This window comes from Lithobates pipiens, unplaced genomic scaffold, assembly GCF_037356315.1.
Source record: "Lithobates pipiens isolate NorthernLeopardFrog02 unplaced genomic scaffold, aLitPip1_a1.2 Scaffold_1, whole genome shotgun sequence".
NCBI lineage: Eukaryota > Metazoa > Chordata > Amphibia > Anura > Ranidae > Lithobates > Lithobates pipiens.
In genome coordinates this window covers 223274232-223292203 of record NW_027507685.1, presented here as the reverse complement: position 1 = coordinate 223292203, position 17972 = coordinate 223274232, and the positions used below count along the sequence as shown (strand labels likewise).

The 17972-nt window shown below is 44.0% G+C and overlaps 1 protein-coding gene across 1 annotated transcript in view; it reads left to right on the top strand.

Moving 5' to 3' along the window:
* Positions 1-17972, top strand: part of LOC143983551 (complement C2-like) — an 81970-nt gene that overhangs the window by 19683 nt on the left and 44315 nt on the right. Inside the window, exons 4-7 of the mRNA XM_077483357.1 lie at positions 5264-5437; positions 7139-7225; positions 9145-9278; positions 17012-17153. Coding sequence (XP_077339483.1) covers positions 5264-5437; positions 7139-7225; positions 9145-9278; positions 17012-17153 — 537 coding nt within the window. The remainder of the gene's footprint in view (positions 1-5263; positions 5438-7138; positions 7226-9144; positions 9279-17011; positions 17154-17972) is intronic.

The window sequence follows — 17972 nt, the reverse complement described above, 5'->3', positions numbered from 1 at the left end:
ATCTTGAACTGCCGGAGAATTATATGAATTTGACCTAGAAGACATGTGGCCCATAAACCTGGCCCATATACGTTCGTATACTTTATTGGTACTCTTCCGTCTGGCACTAAGAAGGGTTGGAATCGCTTCTTCTGGGCAACCCAGAGCTTCTAGCCTTCCCCTCTCGAGAACCATGCCCTGAGGTGTAGACAGGATGGGCACGGGTGTAACAGTGTGCCCTGAGACAGTAGATCTGGCCTGAGAGGCAGGGGAACTGGGTCCTGATAGCTGAGGAGCAACAGCAGAGGAAACCAAGGCCTGTTGGGCCAGAATGGTATTATCGCAATGCTCTCCACCTTCTCCCTTCTGAGCCTCCGAAGGAACTGTAGGATTACAGGAACTGGAGGGAAGGCATAGGCTCTCTGGAACTTCCAACAATCCGTGAGAGCATCTATACCGAACGCCTGAGGATCCCTGAACCTCGAGTAGTATCTGTGCATCTTGCGATTGTACGGCGAAGCGAACAGATCGACCTCTGGAGATACTCCCAGAGTCAGAAGCCACTCGAAGACATCCCTGTGAAGGGACCACTCGTTGTTGTCTATTTTGACCCTTGACAGAAAATCTGCTTGAACATTCTGGACCCCTGGGATGTATACAGCAGAAATGTTGACCACATTCTTCTGAGCCCAGTTCATTATCGGTTCTACTTCTCGTAATAGAGACCAACTGCGAGTCCCTCCTTGTTTCTTTATATAGGCCACCGCAGTTGTGTTGTCCAGTCTTAACATTACTGACGACCCTGCCAGCAGATGGCGAAATGCTATGAGTGCTTGAAAGGCTGCTCTCAACTCCAGGATGTTGGAGACCACACACCGTGACGGGAACGACCACCTTCCTTGAGCTACTTCCGTAAGGCAATGAGCGTCCCAACCTTTGTTGCTGGCATCTGAGGTTACTATTACCCAGGAAATGGGGACTATCGAATGATGGTTGCGTAGATTCTTCCCTTGAAGCCACCAGAGGAGAGACATCCTCATCGCTGGTGTAAGGCGTATGCGCTGTGTTTGATTGGACGAGTCCCACTGTTGCAGAAACCCTTTCTGGAAGGGACGAGTGTGCCACTGGGCCCACTTCACCATAGGGATGGTGGCCGTCATTGTGCCGATCACTTTCAAGCATTGTAGAGCCGAAAGATGCGATGATTCCCAAGCCTTGTGAATCCTGTCCCGGATCACACTGATTTTTTCCTCCGGCAGGGAGATAGTGCCTTTTAATGTGTCGAGCCCCTAGAAACACGATCACTTGAGTTGGAATCAGATGGCTCTTCTCTAGGTTCAGGAGCCAACCAAATGTCTGCAGAGTGGAGATGACTAAACTCTTGTGTTCCAGAATTTGATCTCTGTCCTGAGATAATAGGAGCAAATCGTCCAGATAATGATGGAGACGAACTCCTTTGACTCGTAAAAGAGCTACTATTGCTAGGAGTACCTTGGAGAAGACCCGAGGAGATGTTGTCAACCCGAATGGGAGACAGGTAAACTGGAGGTGTTGATCGCCAACTGCGAAACTGAGAAATTGCTGGAAATCCCTTGCTACTGGCACGTGAAAGTATGCGTCCTTCAAATCGATTGAGATTAACCAATCCCCTAGCTGCACCGACTGTTGGATTGTAAGAAGAGACTCCATCTTGAACTTTTCCTTGCGAATGAAGGAATTGAGGAGGGTCAAATCTATCCCCGGCCTCCATGCACCATTTCTTTTCTGAACCATAAACAGAGGAGAATACATGCCTTCGCCACGTTCGTCTTCCGGCACAGGCACAGCTGCGCCTTGATCCAGCAAACAACTTACGTAGGTCAATAGGACCTGTTTCTTTTCCTCTGAGCCTGGAATTGTTGTGGGAACGAACCTTAATCTCGGAGTGTTGATGAAAGTCCATTTGTGACCCGAGGAAACCGTTTCGACGGTCCAATAATCTTGAATTGAGGCCACCCAAACATGCCGGTAGTGAAGAAGGCGAGCCCCCACCTGACATGTTTGAGCGGGCCCAATTTCAAAAAGATTTGGTAGAATCTTGATTACCTGCGGAAGCCCCCTTTGAGGTTTTCTTAAGGGAGGATTGTCTGGACCTCCAAGATCTAGAGAACTCCCTGCCGGATCTATAACTGCGCGCTTCTCTAGCGCGATCTGAGGTCTGCCTTCTTGGAAAAATACGTTTTTGGTTTTGAAGACGTCTGTCTTGAGGGAGGAACCCAGACCTCCCACCTGTGGCCCGGGATATGGCGCTATCTAGTTTATTACCAAACAAGGAGGTTCCCTCAAATGGTATACGACACCATGCCTGCTTAGATGTTGGATCCGCCAACCAGGGACGGAGCCACAAAGCACGGCGTGCCGAGACTGCTGCCAACATAGCCCGAGACAGAAGGCGGGTAATGTCAATAGATGCCTCCCCCAAAAAGGCTGATGCCATTCTGATCTCCTGAATAGGAGAGTCTTTAGCCGTATTCACTGAGATACCTCTCAAGAACTCTTCAACATTGTCGGTCCATGTTTCAATAGCCTTTGAGACTGCGGCTAAAGCCAAAGTTGGTTTACAAGCCATCCCTGAAGTTAGATAAATTCTTTTCAGATCTGAGTCAATTCTTCTCTCTAACGGATCTTTGAAAGATACCGTGTCTTCCAAAGGATGAGTCACGTATTTGACTAAACGCATAAGTGCTGCGTCTACCAGAGGAGCTGATTCAAGGTGCTTCACACCATCCTCCTTAAAGGGGTACAATTTAGACACCTTTGATTGCATGGAGCTCTTCCTATCAATCTTGCTCCACTCTTCAGTAATGATTTCTCCCAATTCAGATAGGAAAGGAAAATGTTGCCGTTCCTTTTTGAGTTGTTTGAAAAACTTTCTTTGTTTGGGGAGGGGAGAAGTAGTGGGTTCTTCCCATTTTAAAGCTTCTTTCACTGCCTTGACAAGAGCAGGTACTAAAGCATAATCAAATCCTACTCCTGGATCCTCTGGATCCGATTCGCTGTCAGACAAGAGCACAGAGTGGTGGCTTGGTTGAGAAGATTCCCCAGTCTCTTGTAAGAGCCCTTCACCTCCTGAAGGACATAATGGGTCTGAGGGGGATTCCATAGCGTGATGAGCTTCCCTCTGCTGCAGGGATTCCTTTACCACCCTTCTCACCATAGATTCCAAGCGTTGATCCGCACCATCTCTTTCATCTGCGACTTTAGAGAAGCAATGATCACAGAGTGATTTGTCTGATGGAATGGGCATCTTACAGCCCCAACATGAATTATCTGGTCCTCTGCTTGAGTGCGAGTGACCACTGCGTTGTTCAGATCTGGAAGACCTACGGTAACCAGACTTTGACGATGATTTGCGGTGGTGCGATTTTGACGATCCACTGCGACTATGCGTACTGTAATGCGGTTCAGACCTAGAAGGGCTATAAGGAAATATACAAGAAAGAGAGAGAGAGATACAGACCAGGCTGGTATCAAATGCTAAGGAATACTCCACAAATACACAGCAATCCAGACATGTACATACCTGTTACAAGCGGGCAGGTCACTAGTAGGCAGTGAGGCATCCATAACTAAAGATCGCTGACTGTAACAACAATAGACCCTCATAAGCAGCCATACAAAACACAGGAGCAACAATACATCAGAGCAGATTATAACCTACCTTACACCAACCAGAAAATGGCCCCGGGAAGTCGCTGAATTTCCTGCAATCATTCCCAATTCTGACATCTCTCACTGTGTTTTTAAATATGGCGCTCATGACGTCATCAGCGGCGTCAGACGCGAGATGCCCGTGCGCATGCGCGGGAACCAAGCCTCGCTTTGGATTGGGGTCCGCGCATGCGCAGAACGCAGCGCTGGACCCGGAAACAGGGGGAGAAAGGCTGCTGGAACGCGGAAGCGTCAGCGCCTATGCACAAGAACCAGCTGGCATATGAAAAAGACACAGGAAGAAAAAAGAAAACACATAAACACTGCTGCCATGAAAAACTGAATTTTTACAGCTCACCACTCCACCAACGATCATCTGGCCGAACAGGTTCAAGCACACACCACCGATCCACCGGGCAGATAATGGCCACCTTACATAGCAGGTAATAAGCCGTGCGCACTTATCTTCGGACAAACCAAGCCTTCAGCGCTACTCTGCCATACACTCCATACCCATGCTTAACAGACAGGGCCTATCGGAGGAACAAAAGCTTGATAGTCGGCCGACTTGATCGTAGTTAAGATCTCTTCAGATAGGAAACACCTGTCCTATGGAGGAGGACAAAAAAGGAACACGGATAGCAGCTTGGAGCAAAGATTTATGGGAGTAGAGGTCCTATTGGGTAATTATGGAGGCGGGGCTAACCCACACGTATGCTGCCATGGAGCCTGTCAGGAAATTTCATATTTGTCTCACTAAAAAAAAAAAAAACTTTATATATTTTGTAAATTTTTATTTTTTCAATCTGAACATAATAAAAAAAAAGGCATTTTATACAGAATCTGTGTGCAATCTCTTTGGATGCAAGGTTTAAGTGGAGAATGTGGTAATATATATACAATATTACATTCCTAAACAGAACCCTAAACCTAAATCACAAGGTAAAACCAAAGTCAGGACCAGAGAAACACACTAGCATATGGCAGTCAAAATCATAATTGAAGGGAAGGTTAGATGTCAGGACGTTTGGCAGAAGTCAAACAAAAAGTTAATAGGGGTTCTTTGAGCTATGAGCAATTTCTGCCTCTCAGGTATGGAACTGGTGACACCAATAATTTTTTTCCTCCCACTGACCATCAATAAAAAACATTCTTCCCACTGACCACCAATGCAAGGAACATTTTTTCCCACCGACCACCAATGTAAGGAGCATTCTCATTGACCACAAATGTAAGGCGCATTCTTCCCACTAATCACACTAAAGTACTATAAACTATATATATAGTAGGGGCTCCCTGAGATCAGGAAGTTATTTTAAGGGTTCCTCCATATTAATAAGCTTGAGAATGGCTGCTCTAGAGACAATACTTAAGCCTAACATGGCAATGTGATATACTAATGCAGTAGCAGAACCAGTCAATCACAACCCTTATATGAGAAGCTTTGCACACACATACACTGTTGTTTGGGTCATTGATCAAGGTTGAGCAATGACGAACATAGTCTCTGCAGTGGCGCTTGTGTTTGCTTGTACAGAGCACGATGCTAGACCAAATTAGGTAATTTATATTTTTTCTGTTTTGTACCCAACAGGTGACCATTGTGCTGACCCTGGGGTGCCTCCTGGAGCAGAGAAAACTGGGCTTCGGTATGATGTTGAGGAAAGTGTCTCATACAAGTGTCCTAACGGCCTGGACCTGGTGGGCTCAGCTAAACGGACCTGTCTAGAGAGCAGGCGGTGGAGCGGAACTGAGGTCAGCTGTCAGTGTGAGTACTGGGCCTTAAAACTATCACCACTGCTAATTCCACCAGAAAGATTTTTCTTTTTGTCACGCATGCTATTCAGAGCCTGTTGCAATCCCAGCGCTGTGGGGATTTCGTCTAGACTAAAATTTTGCAGTTTTAATCTAGGAATAATAGCTCCACAGGTTTCATTTACAAAAACTAATGCCAAAAACATGAAAAAATTGTGGAAAAGATACCCACAGCCCAAAATGTTCTTGTCTTCTTTTAACAAAAAAGAGTAGTCTCCATGATACTTTTTAATTTGATTAAAATTAAAAAATTCAGGACAAATGTTCAGGGCTGTTACCTTGAAAGTTTAAATGTTAGCAAATAAAGGTTGCTAAGAGGTTGCTAAGTGTTCCTGGAGCTATGGCTGACTGATCGGCCGTTTGATGGTACCTGCGAAGTTCCGGTGTCAATGCCACTTGGTAAAGCCAGCAACATAACACTAATGATCTTTTAACTGTCTGTAGGGGTGGCATTCTGACCACACCGTAAAGCCCCGTACACACGAGCGGACTTATGTCCGACAGACTTCCAAAGGAGTTCCGTCGGAGTTCTGCTGGAATTCCGACGGAGTTCTGACAGACTTTTCGGCCGAACGGACTTGGCCACACACAATCACACTAAACTCCGACGGATTCGAACGTGATGACGTACGACCCGACTCGAATAAGGAAGTTCATAGCCAGTAGCCAATAGCTGCCCTAGCGTCGGTTTTAGTCCGTCGGAGTAGCATACACACGAGCGGATTTTTCGAAGGGGACCGGGTCCGGCGGAGTTCCTTTGGGAAAATTTGAAGCATGTTCCATATTCTAAAGTCCTTCGGACTTTGGCGAGTCAAAAGTCCGTTGCAGCCCACACACGATCGGATAGTCTGACGGACTCAGTCCTTCGGACTTTGGATGTTGAAAAGTCCGCTCGTGTGTACGCGGCATAAGAGTTGCTTTCTTCCTACTAACCACTAATGTAAGGAGCATTTTTCTTATGGACCCCAATGATTACTGTCAGAGCGGTAAGGATGTGGAACTCCCTTCCACAAGTGGTGGTGTCAGCGGGGAGTGTCAATAGTGTAAAAAAAACTATTAGATGAGCATCTTACTGAGCACAATATACAGGGATATGTAAATTATTATTGACATAACACACACGCAGCACACAGGTTGAACTGGATGGACTGGTGTCTATATTCAACCTTATCAACTATGAAAGGACCTGAAAAGGTTTCTTCTGGGGTAAAAAGGTTGAGAAAGGCCAGATTAAAAGGATAAATCCACTTTAAAGTGAATTTTCTAAAAACCCTCACTGACCTTCATATCTACAGGCACTGGGGAACATTCATCATCACAGCAGTTTACAACAGAAGCACTAAAGTCGTTCCAGTCATTCTCTCAGCAGCTCAGCTCACACTTCCCCTTTCCATCAATGACTCAGGGGAAAGAAAGCAAAGATCTGGTATCTTTAAAGCTGTTTGGCAACATTGGCTTATCACTTATCATCTGGAGCTCCCAATGGGACACCTACTGATGATCACCAGTGAAGGGTGGTGGTTGTGGGGGGGGGGGGGGGGTTCTGAAAGTTTTCCACTTGCTTTTGCAAGACCCTTTAAGACAGTCATGGACTCATCCTTCCTTTTCTTTTGTCTATGATTTTACAAGTTGAAATGTTTCTTTTTTCCCACAGACCCATATGCCTTTGATCTCCCTGAAGATGTTGGACAACAGTTTGCTGGGTCTCTTTCTGGGGTCTTAAACACCTTTGAAAAGAAAAGTAAGATGTTACGTTAGGTATCAGTGAACACTAATGCACAAACATGGCCGCTACTACCAAAACATTTGGCTCAAAGCAGCTCAAAATAAGGGCAAAGAAAGGTTGAAAAATGTTCATACACATCTCAAATGTATTGCAAATGCATGCTAAACATATCTGAAAACATGCTGCATATTCCCATCTACAAAAGTCCTAAAAGGTGCAGACAGGTCTTCAATGGTGGTCATGTGACCAAATACCAAAGTGCTGGTTATGTGATCTGTGCCAAAAGGGAGGATCAGAGTATAGGTGAAGCCACTGACCAACTAACTCTACTGCAGGGTCACTTATCCAAGCCTTGATGGCCAAGAGCATGTCAGCATATGAGCACATGAATGATACCAGCAAGGAGAGCAAATCATTTTTTTTTGTACACTGTATACTCATCACTCAGTGAATCATTATATAAATATGTAAAAAAATGATAGCAGAATTAAAAGTTGTCTCCTGCAGTATCACTTTTCCACCACTAGATGTCCTTAGTCTTTAAATGACAGCCATCATTATTCAATCCACTTCCTCTGTGCTCAGGCTGTCAGGGACCCACTCTCAGACTGTGACTGGACAGTGAAGGAGAAGCAGCACAGTGATGGGCTTATCTCTCTATACCTGTGATTTCTCCTTCTATCAGCATACACCTTGTCAACACATGAACTGATTGGCCTTTTGTGCTGCTTCTTACACACCAAGCTCTGCTGTACAGTGACTGTAAGAGGCTAATACCAAGTCAAATTCAGGTAATTACACTGCTTACATAAAAAAACAAAAACAAAAACATTTAATTAAGTATAAATGACCACACCACTGCTTTAATTTGTGTTTAAATATCTGTCTAGATTTCCTTTAACTATATTTTAAATGTATCTTTAAATACAACTGATATAATTACCAGAATTTTTCTTGGCAGACTCTTGAAATCTCCTACACCGGTGCTTCTCAACCTCATCCATTATGTAACCCCAACAGGCCATGTTTTCAGGATTCCCTTCATCCCGTACAGGTGTTTTATATCAATGGTATTTATAACAGGCTATCTATAGGAAACTTCCAAATCTGTTGGGGGTACTTGAGGATTGAGGTGGGAACCACTGCTCTATGCAGTAAAACGACGATGGGGTGAGGAATGGGCAGCACTCTAGGCCATGTTCTGACAAAGGGCATGCTGGCAAGGGGAGAGAGCAGAGGGATGAGTGCATCAGTGTGCTGCTGCTCCTTCATTGAGCAGGGAAGTAACCAAGCTGTGTTGCAATTGAGAACTTTTCAGGTCATGAGCCTGGCTCTGCTGTCTGGAAGACTGGGTAAATCTAAGGACTGGAAGGACAGAAATACAAATCCCTTGAAGTTAAATTGTTCAAATATACTGTCTATATATCATCTATATATGTAGCTGTGGCTGTAAAGGCTAAACGTTTTTATTTTTTTACCTTAATGCATTCTCTGCATTAAGGTAAAAAACCTTTATGGTGCAGCCCCCCTTCCCCTATAAATACTTACCTGAGCCCATCTCACTCCAGCTCTGTGCCTGAGAGCAGCGGTGCCTCTCTCTCTCCCTTCTCACTGGACTCACTGAGAGCAGTGAGAGCCATTGGCTCCTGCTGCTGTCAATCAAATCCAGTGATGAAGGATCCGGAGGGGGCGGGGCAGACCTGTACTGTGTTTGTTAATAGACACACGCAGTGCGGCTCGGGATCGAGTGCGCACAAGTGCATCTCTAGCATACAGAGTGCTGGGGGGTACTCAGCAAGGGGAAGAGCCAGGGTGCCAGTGGGGAAAGCCCAGAACAGAAGGATTGAGGCTGCTCTGTGCACAACCATTCAGCTTCAAATGAGGATCTGTATGTGGCTCTTATATGACATTCAGGGTTTTGTCTCTTCATACAGGTGCTGTTGGGCGCACAGTAAATGTAAAGAAGGATGGGATTCTGAATGTCTATCTCCTCCTGGATGCCTCAAACAGTGTTGGTGAAGACAATTTCCAGATCTCCAAGAAGTGTGCAGAGGAACTTGTCAATGGGGTTTGTATCATCACCACTTCTTGTCTGAAGAATTATAGCCAAATACAGTGGGTATAGAAAAGAATCATTCTCCTTTAAAATAATCACATTTTGTTGCTTTGCAGCCTGAAATGAAGACAGACACCGGTTTTATTTTATCCAGCTGTATTTACTCAGCGCAACTTATAACATCCAAGTAAAACATATAACACCAACATGTCATTTTTCTAAATTACTGAGTTGGAAAAAGGATCACCCCTCGCCTAAAAATGACTTGCAAACACAATCAGGTGTAGCTTACCACCTTCTTAATAGCACAAAGCCATTTGACTTTGAGTTGTGATCAGCTGGGGTCATTTTGATTAGCTCAGCATGAAAAGAGCTTTTCTGGAGCATTTCCATCCCTGGTAGTGCAACTGAAGCAAACAATCAACTATGAGTGGCAAGGCACTGTCACCGGGATCTCTGGGATAAAGCTGTGGACAGGCACAAGTCGGGGATGGATACAAAAAAATGTCAAAGGCTTTATTAATGCCTAGAAGCACAGGGATGTCTATTAATAAGACGTGGAAGGTATTTGGTACAACACAGACCCTCCCTGGATTAGGACGTCTCTCCAAACTGGATGAAAGAGCCAGAAGGAAACTGGTCAGAGAGGCTACCAAGAGGCCTACAGCATCTCTAAAGCAGTTGCAGAAATTTATGACAAAGAGTGGTCATTGTGGGCATGTGACAACAATATCACAAATTCTCCACAAATGTGGCCTGTATGGGAGGGTTGCAAGAAAAAATCCACTCCTCAAGAAAGGCCACATGCAGTAATGACTGAGCTTTGCCAAAATGCACCTTGAAGATTCTGAGGCCTCATGGAAAAAGGTGTTATGATCAGATGAGACTAAAATTTAAATATTTGGCCTCAACACCAAACGATATCCAATACAGGTCACCATCCAAATAACATCATTCCTACAGTAAAGCATGGAGGGGGTAATATCCTGTTATGGGGGTGTTTCTCTGCAGCAGGGACTGGAGCACTTGTCAGGATAGAAGGAAAAATGGATGGGGCAAAATACCATCAAAGTTTACCTTCCAACATGACAATGACCCAAAGCACACAGCAAAAATTACCACACATTGGTTGAAGGAGAAAAAGGTGAATGTATTTGCATGGCTTAGTCAGAGCCCAGACTTAAACCCCATTGAAAATCCGTGGAATGACTTGAAGACTGCAGTCTACAAATGGTCACCATCAAATTTACCTAAACTTGAGCAGCAGTTCTGCACGAAGAGGAGGCAAATATTGATGTGCAAATTTAATAGCGACAAATCTCAACAGACTAAAGGCTGTAATTAAAGCAAAAAGTGGTTCAACAAAATACTGACAAATGGGGGTGATCCTTTTTCCAACTCAGTAATTCTGTTTTTGATTTTTTTTTCCTGACATGTTAGGTGGTATATCTTTCACTTGGATGTTATAAATTGCTCTAGTAAATACAGCTGGATAAAACAAAAACTGTGTCTGTCTTAATTTTAGGCTGTAAAGCAACAAAATGTGATTATTTTAAAGAGGGTGACTCTTTTCTATACCCACTGTACATATGTAGCGCTCACCACCCCAACGGCCGCTGATTTGTGTCCCAGGTTCTTTTCCCTCTATGTACTATCAGCCAGGTAAACAGCAACATTCATTCCTCCAGCTCTATAAACAGTCTAGGGGTTGCCTTTTTAAAGTTTATTGCAGAGTAACTTGGATGTGGCTTAGGGAAGCTGTGGAATACTCCAGAACATGAAACAAGAATGTGAGGACACTTCCCTTTGTAGCTACTTCTCAGAACAGTCCCTTAAAGCAGTAGTAAGCCACAAAAAAGAAATCAAAAAAATCTGCCTGCAAGTTAAGAGCATATAGAGCTAGTATGCATCGCATACTAGCACATTACGAAAGACTTGCCTGAAAACACAGCCCTCCTGTGGGGCGCCGTCATGGTCACGGCTCCCCCCGGGTATTTCATCTTCACCTGGTCTTCCTCCCGGGTTCACAGGTTGTGGCCGTTTGACACGCCGTCCATTGAGAGTGCAGTGTGCATGTGCTGGTGAAATCACCGGGGCTGCTAAACTAAATTTCTCCTAAAAGGTGCAGGTTTAGGAGCCATTTACTGTACCTACAGGTAAGCCCATTTATAGGCTTACCTGTACGTATTAATAATTAAAAGGTCTTTACTACCACTTTAACCACTTCAATACCAGACACTTACACCCCCTTCCTGCCCAAGCCAATTTTCAGCTTTCAGCGCTGTCACTTTTTAAATGAAAATTGAGCAGTCATGCTACACTGTACCCAAACTACATTTTTATCATTTTGTTCCCACAAATGGAGCTTTCTCAGTACTGATATGCAGTACTGATGGCAATTGATAGGCGGCACTGATGGGCACTGATAGATGGCACTGGTGGGCACTGAAAGGTGGCACTGATAGGCATCAATGGTGGCACTGGCAGGCATTTTTAATTGCCACCGATTGTCAGCTGCCTGGGCACTGATTGGCATATCCCTGGTGGTCTAGGGTGGCATATCTGGTGATCCAGTGTGGTGGCCATCCCTGGTGGTCGTGGAGACATTCTGGTGGTCCTGAGGGGGCACCTGAGGTGGGGCTGCACTGATAAACAACCATCACAGACCCCCCCCACCGCCAGGAGAGCGGCTCTCCTCTACTTGCGTCTGTCAGACACGAGGGAGGAAAAGCCAATCCAAGGCTCTTCGTGTTTACATCGTGATCAGCCGTGATTGGACACGGTTTATCACATGGTAAAGAGCCTTCGTCAGAGGCTCTTTACCGAGATCCGTGTAGCGGTGTGTCAGACTGGCACACTGCACCACAGATCGCCGCAATGCGTGCCCTCACGGGCGAGCAGCAGCTGTTATCCTGCTGGATGTCATATGAGGCCCAGTCAGGATAACTGAAACACCGCCCGGCCGTCATTCTTATATAGGCTGGGTGGGAAGTGGTTAAGCAGTAGGACATGAAGTGGACAGCAATGGGACACCATAAGCAATGTCCCAGGCCAGTAAAGCTTTGAAACTAGTGCACCAGGGGTTACTAACAGCAACAGGCACTAGGGTTCTTCTCTTAGGTCTGTACGCAGTGTCCCTGAGACTTTCATGTCTTCCTCCAGACATAGGCAGAAAGTCTTCTTAGAAAAACCTCCAGACCGGACTCTGAATGAAACCCCTCTTTTAGCTCCCAAAGAATTAGCAGCAGGATAGACTCCCCAGCTATGCACAGCTAGGACCTCAATGAGACAGCAAATATCTTCACCTTGACTACCAGGAAGGGCAGCAGCCCTTCTGTCTGGGAACCTCTGCTCCTGGGGACGAAGACCCTGCTCTTTGAGGCCCCAAGCTATTTATGCCCCTTCCCAACCACCATCTGGACACACCTTCCCAGGGATTGGCTGGAGCTACATAAATATTCAGGCTGCTCATTTGACTCTCCCAGCCACTGTGTTCTGCAAATCTCCAAAAGACAGGGGGAAGCAATCAAACTTGCAGCCTGCATGCCCAGAGCAGACCAAAGCAACTGCATGCTGCTCTACTGACTACACCAGAGCCACAAACTCTGGGTATTTTTCCACTGGGCTGCATGTTCGCATTTCTCTTTGTGCTGGAAACAGGACTCACACTGAATTACTGCACAGATCAGGAGGAAATACACAAAGCACACCAAGATACAAGAAAGAATACACGACAAATGTATTTTTTTTGTTTATCCCGGAGTTCAGTTTTAAAGTGGACCTTTTAGTAATTTTACATTTCTGCATTAATTAACCACTTACGGACCGCCCTCTGCAGTTTTACGTCGGGCTGTTTGAAGGAGGATAGGAGGATATCATTGTTATGGCAGCAGCTAACGGCCATAACCCCGGTATTCTCTTCTTCAGAAGCAGTCCGCTACAAGTTAAAAGTGGTCTCTGCGGCGGATTCGCTGCAAGATCATTTTTATTGGCGGCGGGAGAGGGCCCCCCTTCCCGCCGTGCTCCGGTGCCCTCCGCCGCTTACCAAAGCCTTCGGCAGCGGCGGAGGCAAATGGGTCCGGTCACTAGCTGGATATGGAAACAAGTGAGGGGAAGATGGCCCCCTGTCGGTCTCTGTACAATTGCTGGGCAGAAGTGACGTCAAAACGTCACTGCTGCCCATAGCTCTTAAAAGGCCATTTTTTAAAATGATATTTTTGAAAAAAAAAATTTTATTGCATTTTCGTGTAAATATGAGCTCTGAGGTCTTTTTGACCCCAAATCTCATATTTAAGAGGTCCTGTCATCCTCTTACAAATAAAAAAAAAAAGGTAAAATAAATAAGATTTTTTTTTTTAAATGTGCCTCGTCCCGACGAGCTGGCGTGCAGAAGCGAACGCATACACGAGTAGAGCCCACATATGAAAACGGTGTTCAAACCACACATGTGAGGTATTTCCTCGATTGGTAGAGTAAGGACAATAATTCTAGCCCTAGAACTCCTCTGTAACTCAAACATGCAACCTGTAGAATTTTTTAAATGTCACCTATGGAAATTTTTAAGGGTAAAAGTTTGTCGCCATTCCATGTGCGGATGCAATTTTGAATTGTGACATGTTGGGTATCAATTTACTCGGTGTTACATTATCATTCACAATATAAAAAAAAAAAATTGGGTTAACTTTACTGTTGTCTTATTTTTTAATTCAACAAAGTGTATTTTTTTTATAAAAAAGTGCGCTTGTAAAACCGCTGTGCAAATACGGTGTGACAGAAAGTATTGCAATGACCACCATTTTATTCTCTAGGATGTTAGAAAAAAAAGTATAATGTTTGGGGGTTCTAAGTAATTTTCTAGCAAAAAAAAAAAACAGTTTTTAACTTGTAAACAACAAATCTCAAAAAGAGTCTTGAGCCTTAAGTCCCTGAAAAATAAAGAAAATTAACATTTTATCATCTAAATGCAGTCCTTGAGCACCATTCAGTGACTTTGACTAGGCTGAGTTGATGCTGTCAGTCTGCTGCTGGCAGGAGGAAGGATTTCCTGTGTTTCTTTTTGTCCAGTGACCAAACTATGAAAAGAAATTATAAAAAAATAATAATAATCACAAGGTGAGAGGCTGCTGTAGGGGCTGATCTGTGTCAGACATTTGTAAACACATTTTATAAGTACCAGGATTTACAGGATTGTGTCATCCCTAAACCAGCAAAGTCAGTTAAAGGATATAGCTTGCAGTAATTAGTCACACTCAACTAGGCTCTATTTAAGTAACATTGACATTATCTTGCTGTGGGCTGTGTATTGTTGGATTAAACTGTATGTAAACCCTCACCTTGTAAAACAACTCATTCAGTTTATAATAGAAAAGAAAGGCAAAACATTTGTGTAAACATATAAAATTTAAATATAAATAAAAATTTCTTCCCCTTTTTTATAAGTGATCCCATACCCTCTGTTCTCAGTAGCATAAGAATTGGGGAAGGAGAGACAGTAGCCCACTGGTCTTCCCAGTGAAAGGCTGTGTGTTGGGGGGGGGGGTGTGTCATATGAGCACAATTCTGATCATTGGAGGAGTGCAAGCTGTGTTCCCAGCACAGCTAGCAAACTGATCACGCTATGCTCTACTGCTAAGTGTGGTCAGTTTTTAATAGGAAAGCAGAGGAACTGGTAGGATCACCAGGGATTTCACACAATGGAAGCAATACAAAGAGAAGAGGATGATTCTTCATACAAGTACAGTGCCTTGAAAAAGTATTCATGCCACTTGGAATTTTCCACATTTTGTCATGTTACAACCAAAGACGTAAATGTATTTTATTGGGGTTTTATATGATAGACCAACACAAAGTGGCACATAATTGTGAAGTGAAAGGAAAATTATAAATGATTTTATAATTTGTTTTACAAATAAATATCTGAACAGGGTTTGTTAGAGGTTTGTTAGAGAACCTTAGTAAACAAACAGCATCATGAAGGCCAAGGAACACACCAGACAGGTCAGACTTAAAGTTGTGGAGATGTTTAAAACAGGGTTAGGTTATAAAAAAATATCAAGCTTTGAACATTTCACGGAGCACTGTTCAATCCATCATTAGAAAATGGAAAGAGTATGGCACAACTGCAAACCTACCAAGACATGGCCGTCCACCTGAACTGACAGGCTGGGCAAGGAGAGTATTAATCAGAGAAGCAGCTAAGAGGCCCATGGTAACTCTGGAGGAGCTGCAGAGATCCACAGCTCAGGTGGGAGAATCTGTCCACAGGACAACTATTAGTTGTGCTCTCCACAAATCTGCCCTTTATGGAAGAGTGGCAAGAAGAAACCATTGGTGAAAGAAAGCCATAAGAGTCCTGTTTGCAGTCTGTGAGAAGCCATGTGGGGGACACAGCAAACATGTGGAAGAAGGTGCTCTGGTCAGATGAGGCCAAAATGGAACTTTTTGGCCTAAAAGCAAAACTCTATGCGTGGCGGAAAACTAACATTGCACATCACCCTGAACACACCATCCCCACTGTGAAACGTGGTGGTGGCAGCATCATGTTGTGGGGATCCCTTTCTTCAGCAGGGAAAGGGAAGCTGGTCAGAGTTGTTGGGAAGATGGATGGATCCAAATACAGGCCAATCTTAGAAGAAAATCTGTTATGATGCATACACACGACCGGTCTTTCCGGGCAGACTAGGTCCGACGGTCTTCCCAACGGACTTTCTGTGGAGTTCCGACGGACTTTCCAAAAGAACAGACTTGGCCACACACGAACGGACTAAGTCCATCTGAAAGTACGTTAGTTTTGAACATGATGACGTAAGACGGGACTAAAAAATGAAGTTCAATAGCCAGTAGCTTCCCTTTGCGTCGTATTTGGCCTGTCAGACCAGCATACAAACGAACGGTTATCCCGATAGGAATTGAGTCTGTCGGACAGATTTGAAACATTCTATTTCTAGGTCCGTCTTAATTTTTAAACGAAAAACAATCGGATTAGCCCACACACAATCGGATTGTCCAATGGACTGATTCCATCCGACCTAGTCTGCCGGAAAGTCCAATTGTGTGTACGCGGCATTAGAGTCTGCAAAAGACTTGAGACTGGGGTGGAGGTTCACTTTCCAGCAGGACAACAACCTTAAAGATACAGCCAGAGCTACAATGGAATGGTTTAGATCAAAGCATATTCATGTGTTAGAATGGTCCAGTCACAGTCCAGACATAAATCCAATTGAGAATCTGTGGCAAGACTTGAAAATAACTATTCACAGACGCTCTCCATCCAATCTGACAGAGATTGAGCTATTTTACAAAGAAGAATGGGAAAAAATGTCACTCGATGTGCAAAGCTGGTAGAGACATCCCCAAAAACACTTGCAGCTGTAATTGCAGTGAAAGGGGGTTCTACAAAATATTGACTCAGGGGGCGCCATACAAATGTACACCACACATTTCACATAATTATTTGTAACAAATGTTGAAAACCATTTATCATTTTCCTTCCACTTCACAATTATGTGCCACTTTGTGTTGGTTTATCACATAAAATCCCAATAAAATACATTTACGTCTTTGGTTGTAACATGACAAAATGTGGAAAATGTCGAGGGGTATGAATACTTTTTCAAGGCACTGTACATGGTACAGGGGCACATATCGGGAATATGAAATGTTGGGGTAACATAATCTTTAACCCGCATGCATCTTCTCCTTTATCAACATGACCATTCCTGACGCTTTTTCTTTCTCACCTCCAGCTTGGGGCATTTGACATGAAGGTTCAGTTTGGAATTCTGTCCTATGCCACGGAGTCCAATGTTACAGTTTATGTTCATGACCCGGAATCCAATGATATAGACTACGTGCTGGAGCTGATTGAGAAGAACCTCGTATACAGCAGTGAGTGTTTCCATCTTCTTCTTGTGTCACTTTATTGTGGATTCCTGAGTATGTGGGGCTTCGTTGTGCCAGGATAAGCTAGGGCACCACCCTGGCAATTTATACATCAGAAAATGTACAGTTTGGGAAGGTTGGGTCAGAAATTCTCCATTTTGTTAAAGCTGAATCCCAGGCATGGCAATTTTTATATAGTTACATTTGTCCAGCTTGTACCATTATAAAGCCGCGTACACATGATCGAATTTTCCGATGGGAGATGTGTGATGACAGGCTGTTGGTGGAAAATCCGACCGTTTGTGCGCTCCATCGAACAATTGTTGTGTGATTTTCTGCGGACAAATGTTGGATGGCAGGCTTTAAAATTTTCAGTGGAGAAATGTCTGTTGTCGGATTTTCCAAGCGTGTGTACACAAGTCTGTCGGACAAAAGTCCAAAGTACAAACACGCATGCTTGGAAGCAAGGATGAGCCAGAAGCGGTTGGTCTTGTAAACTAGCGTTCATAATGGAGAGTTAACATTTTGTGATGCGGCAAATTATGAAATCTGGAAATGCAGCGCACAATTCTCTTCTACTGTAATGGGATAATAATAAAGCTGCTTTGCTGGGGATACTGATGGAGTTATTGCAAACGTATTTTAAAAGGCTTTTATTTTCTAGTGATATCAAGAATAATATTATTATGCTTTTCTATTCTTTTTTTTTTGGCAAGTTACAACAACACCATTATCCCGTCGTTTTTAAGATTAAAGATACAACTATGTTGGTGTCCCTTGTCAATTTTACATTGTATTTTTTTTAAATGTAACTGCTTACTCCCT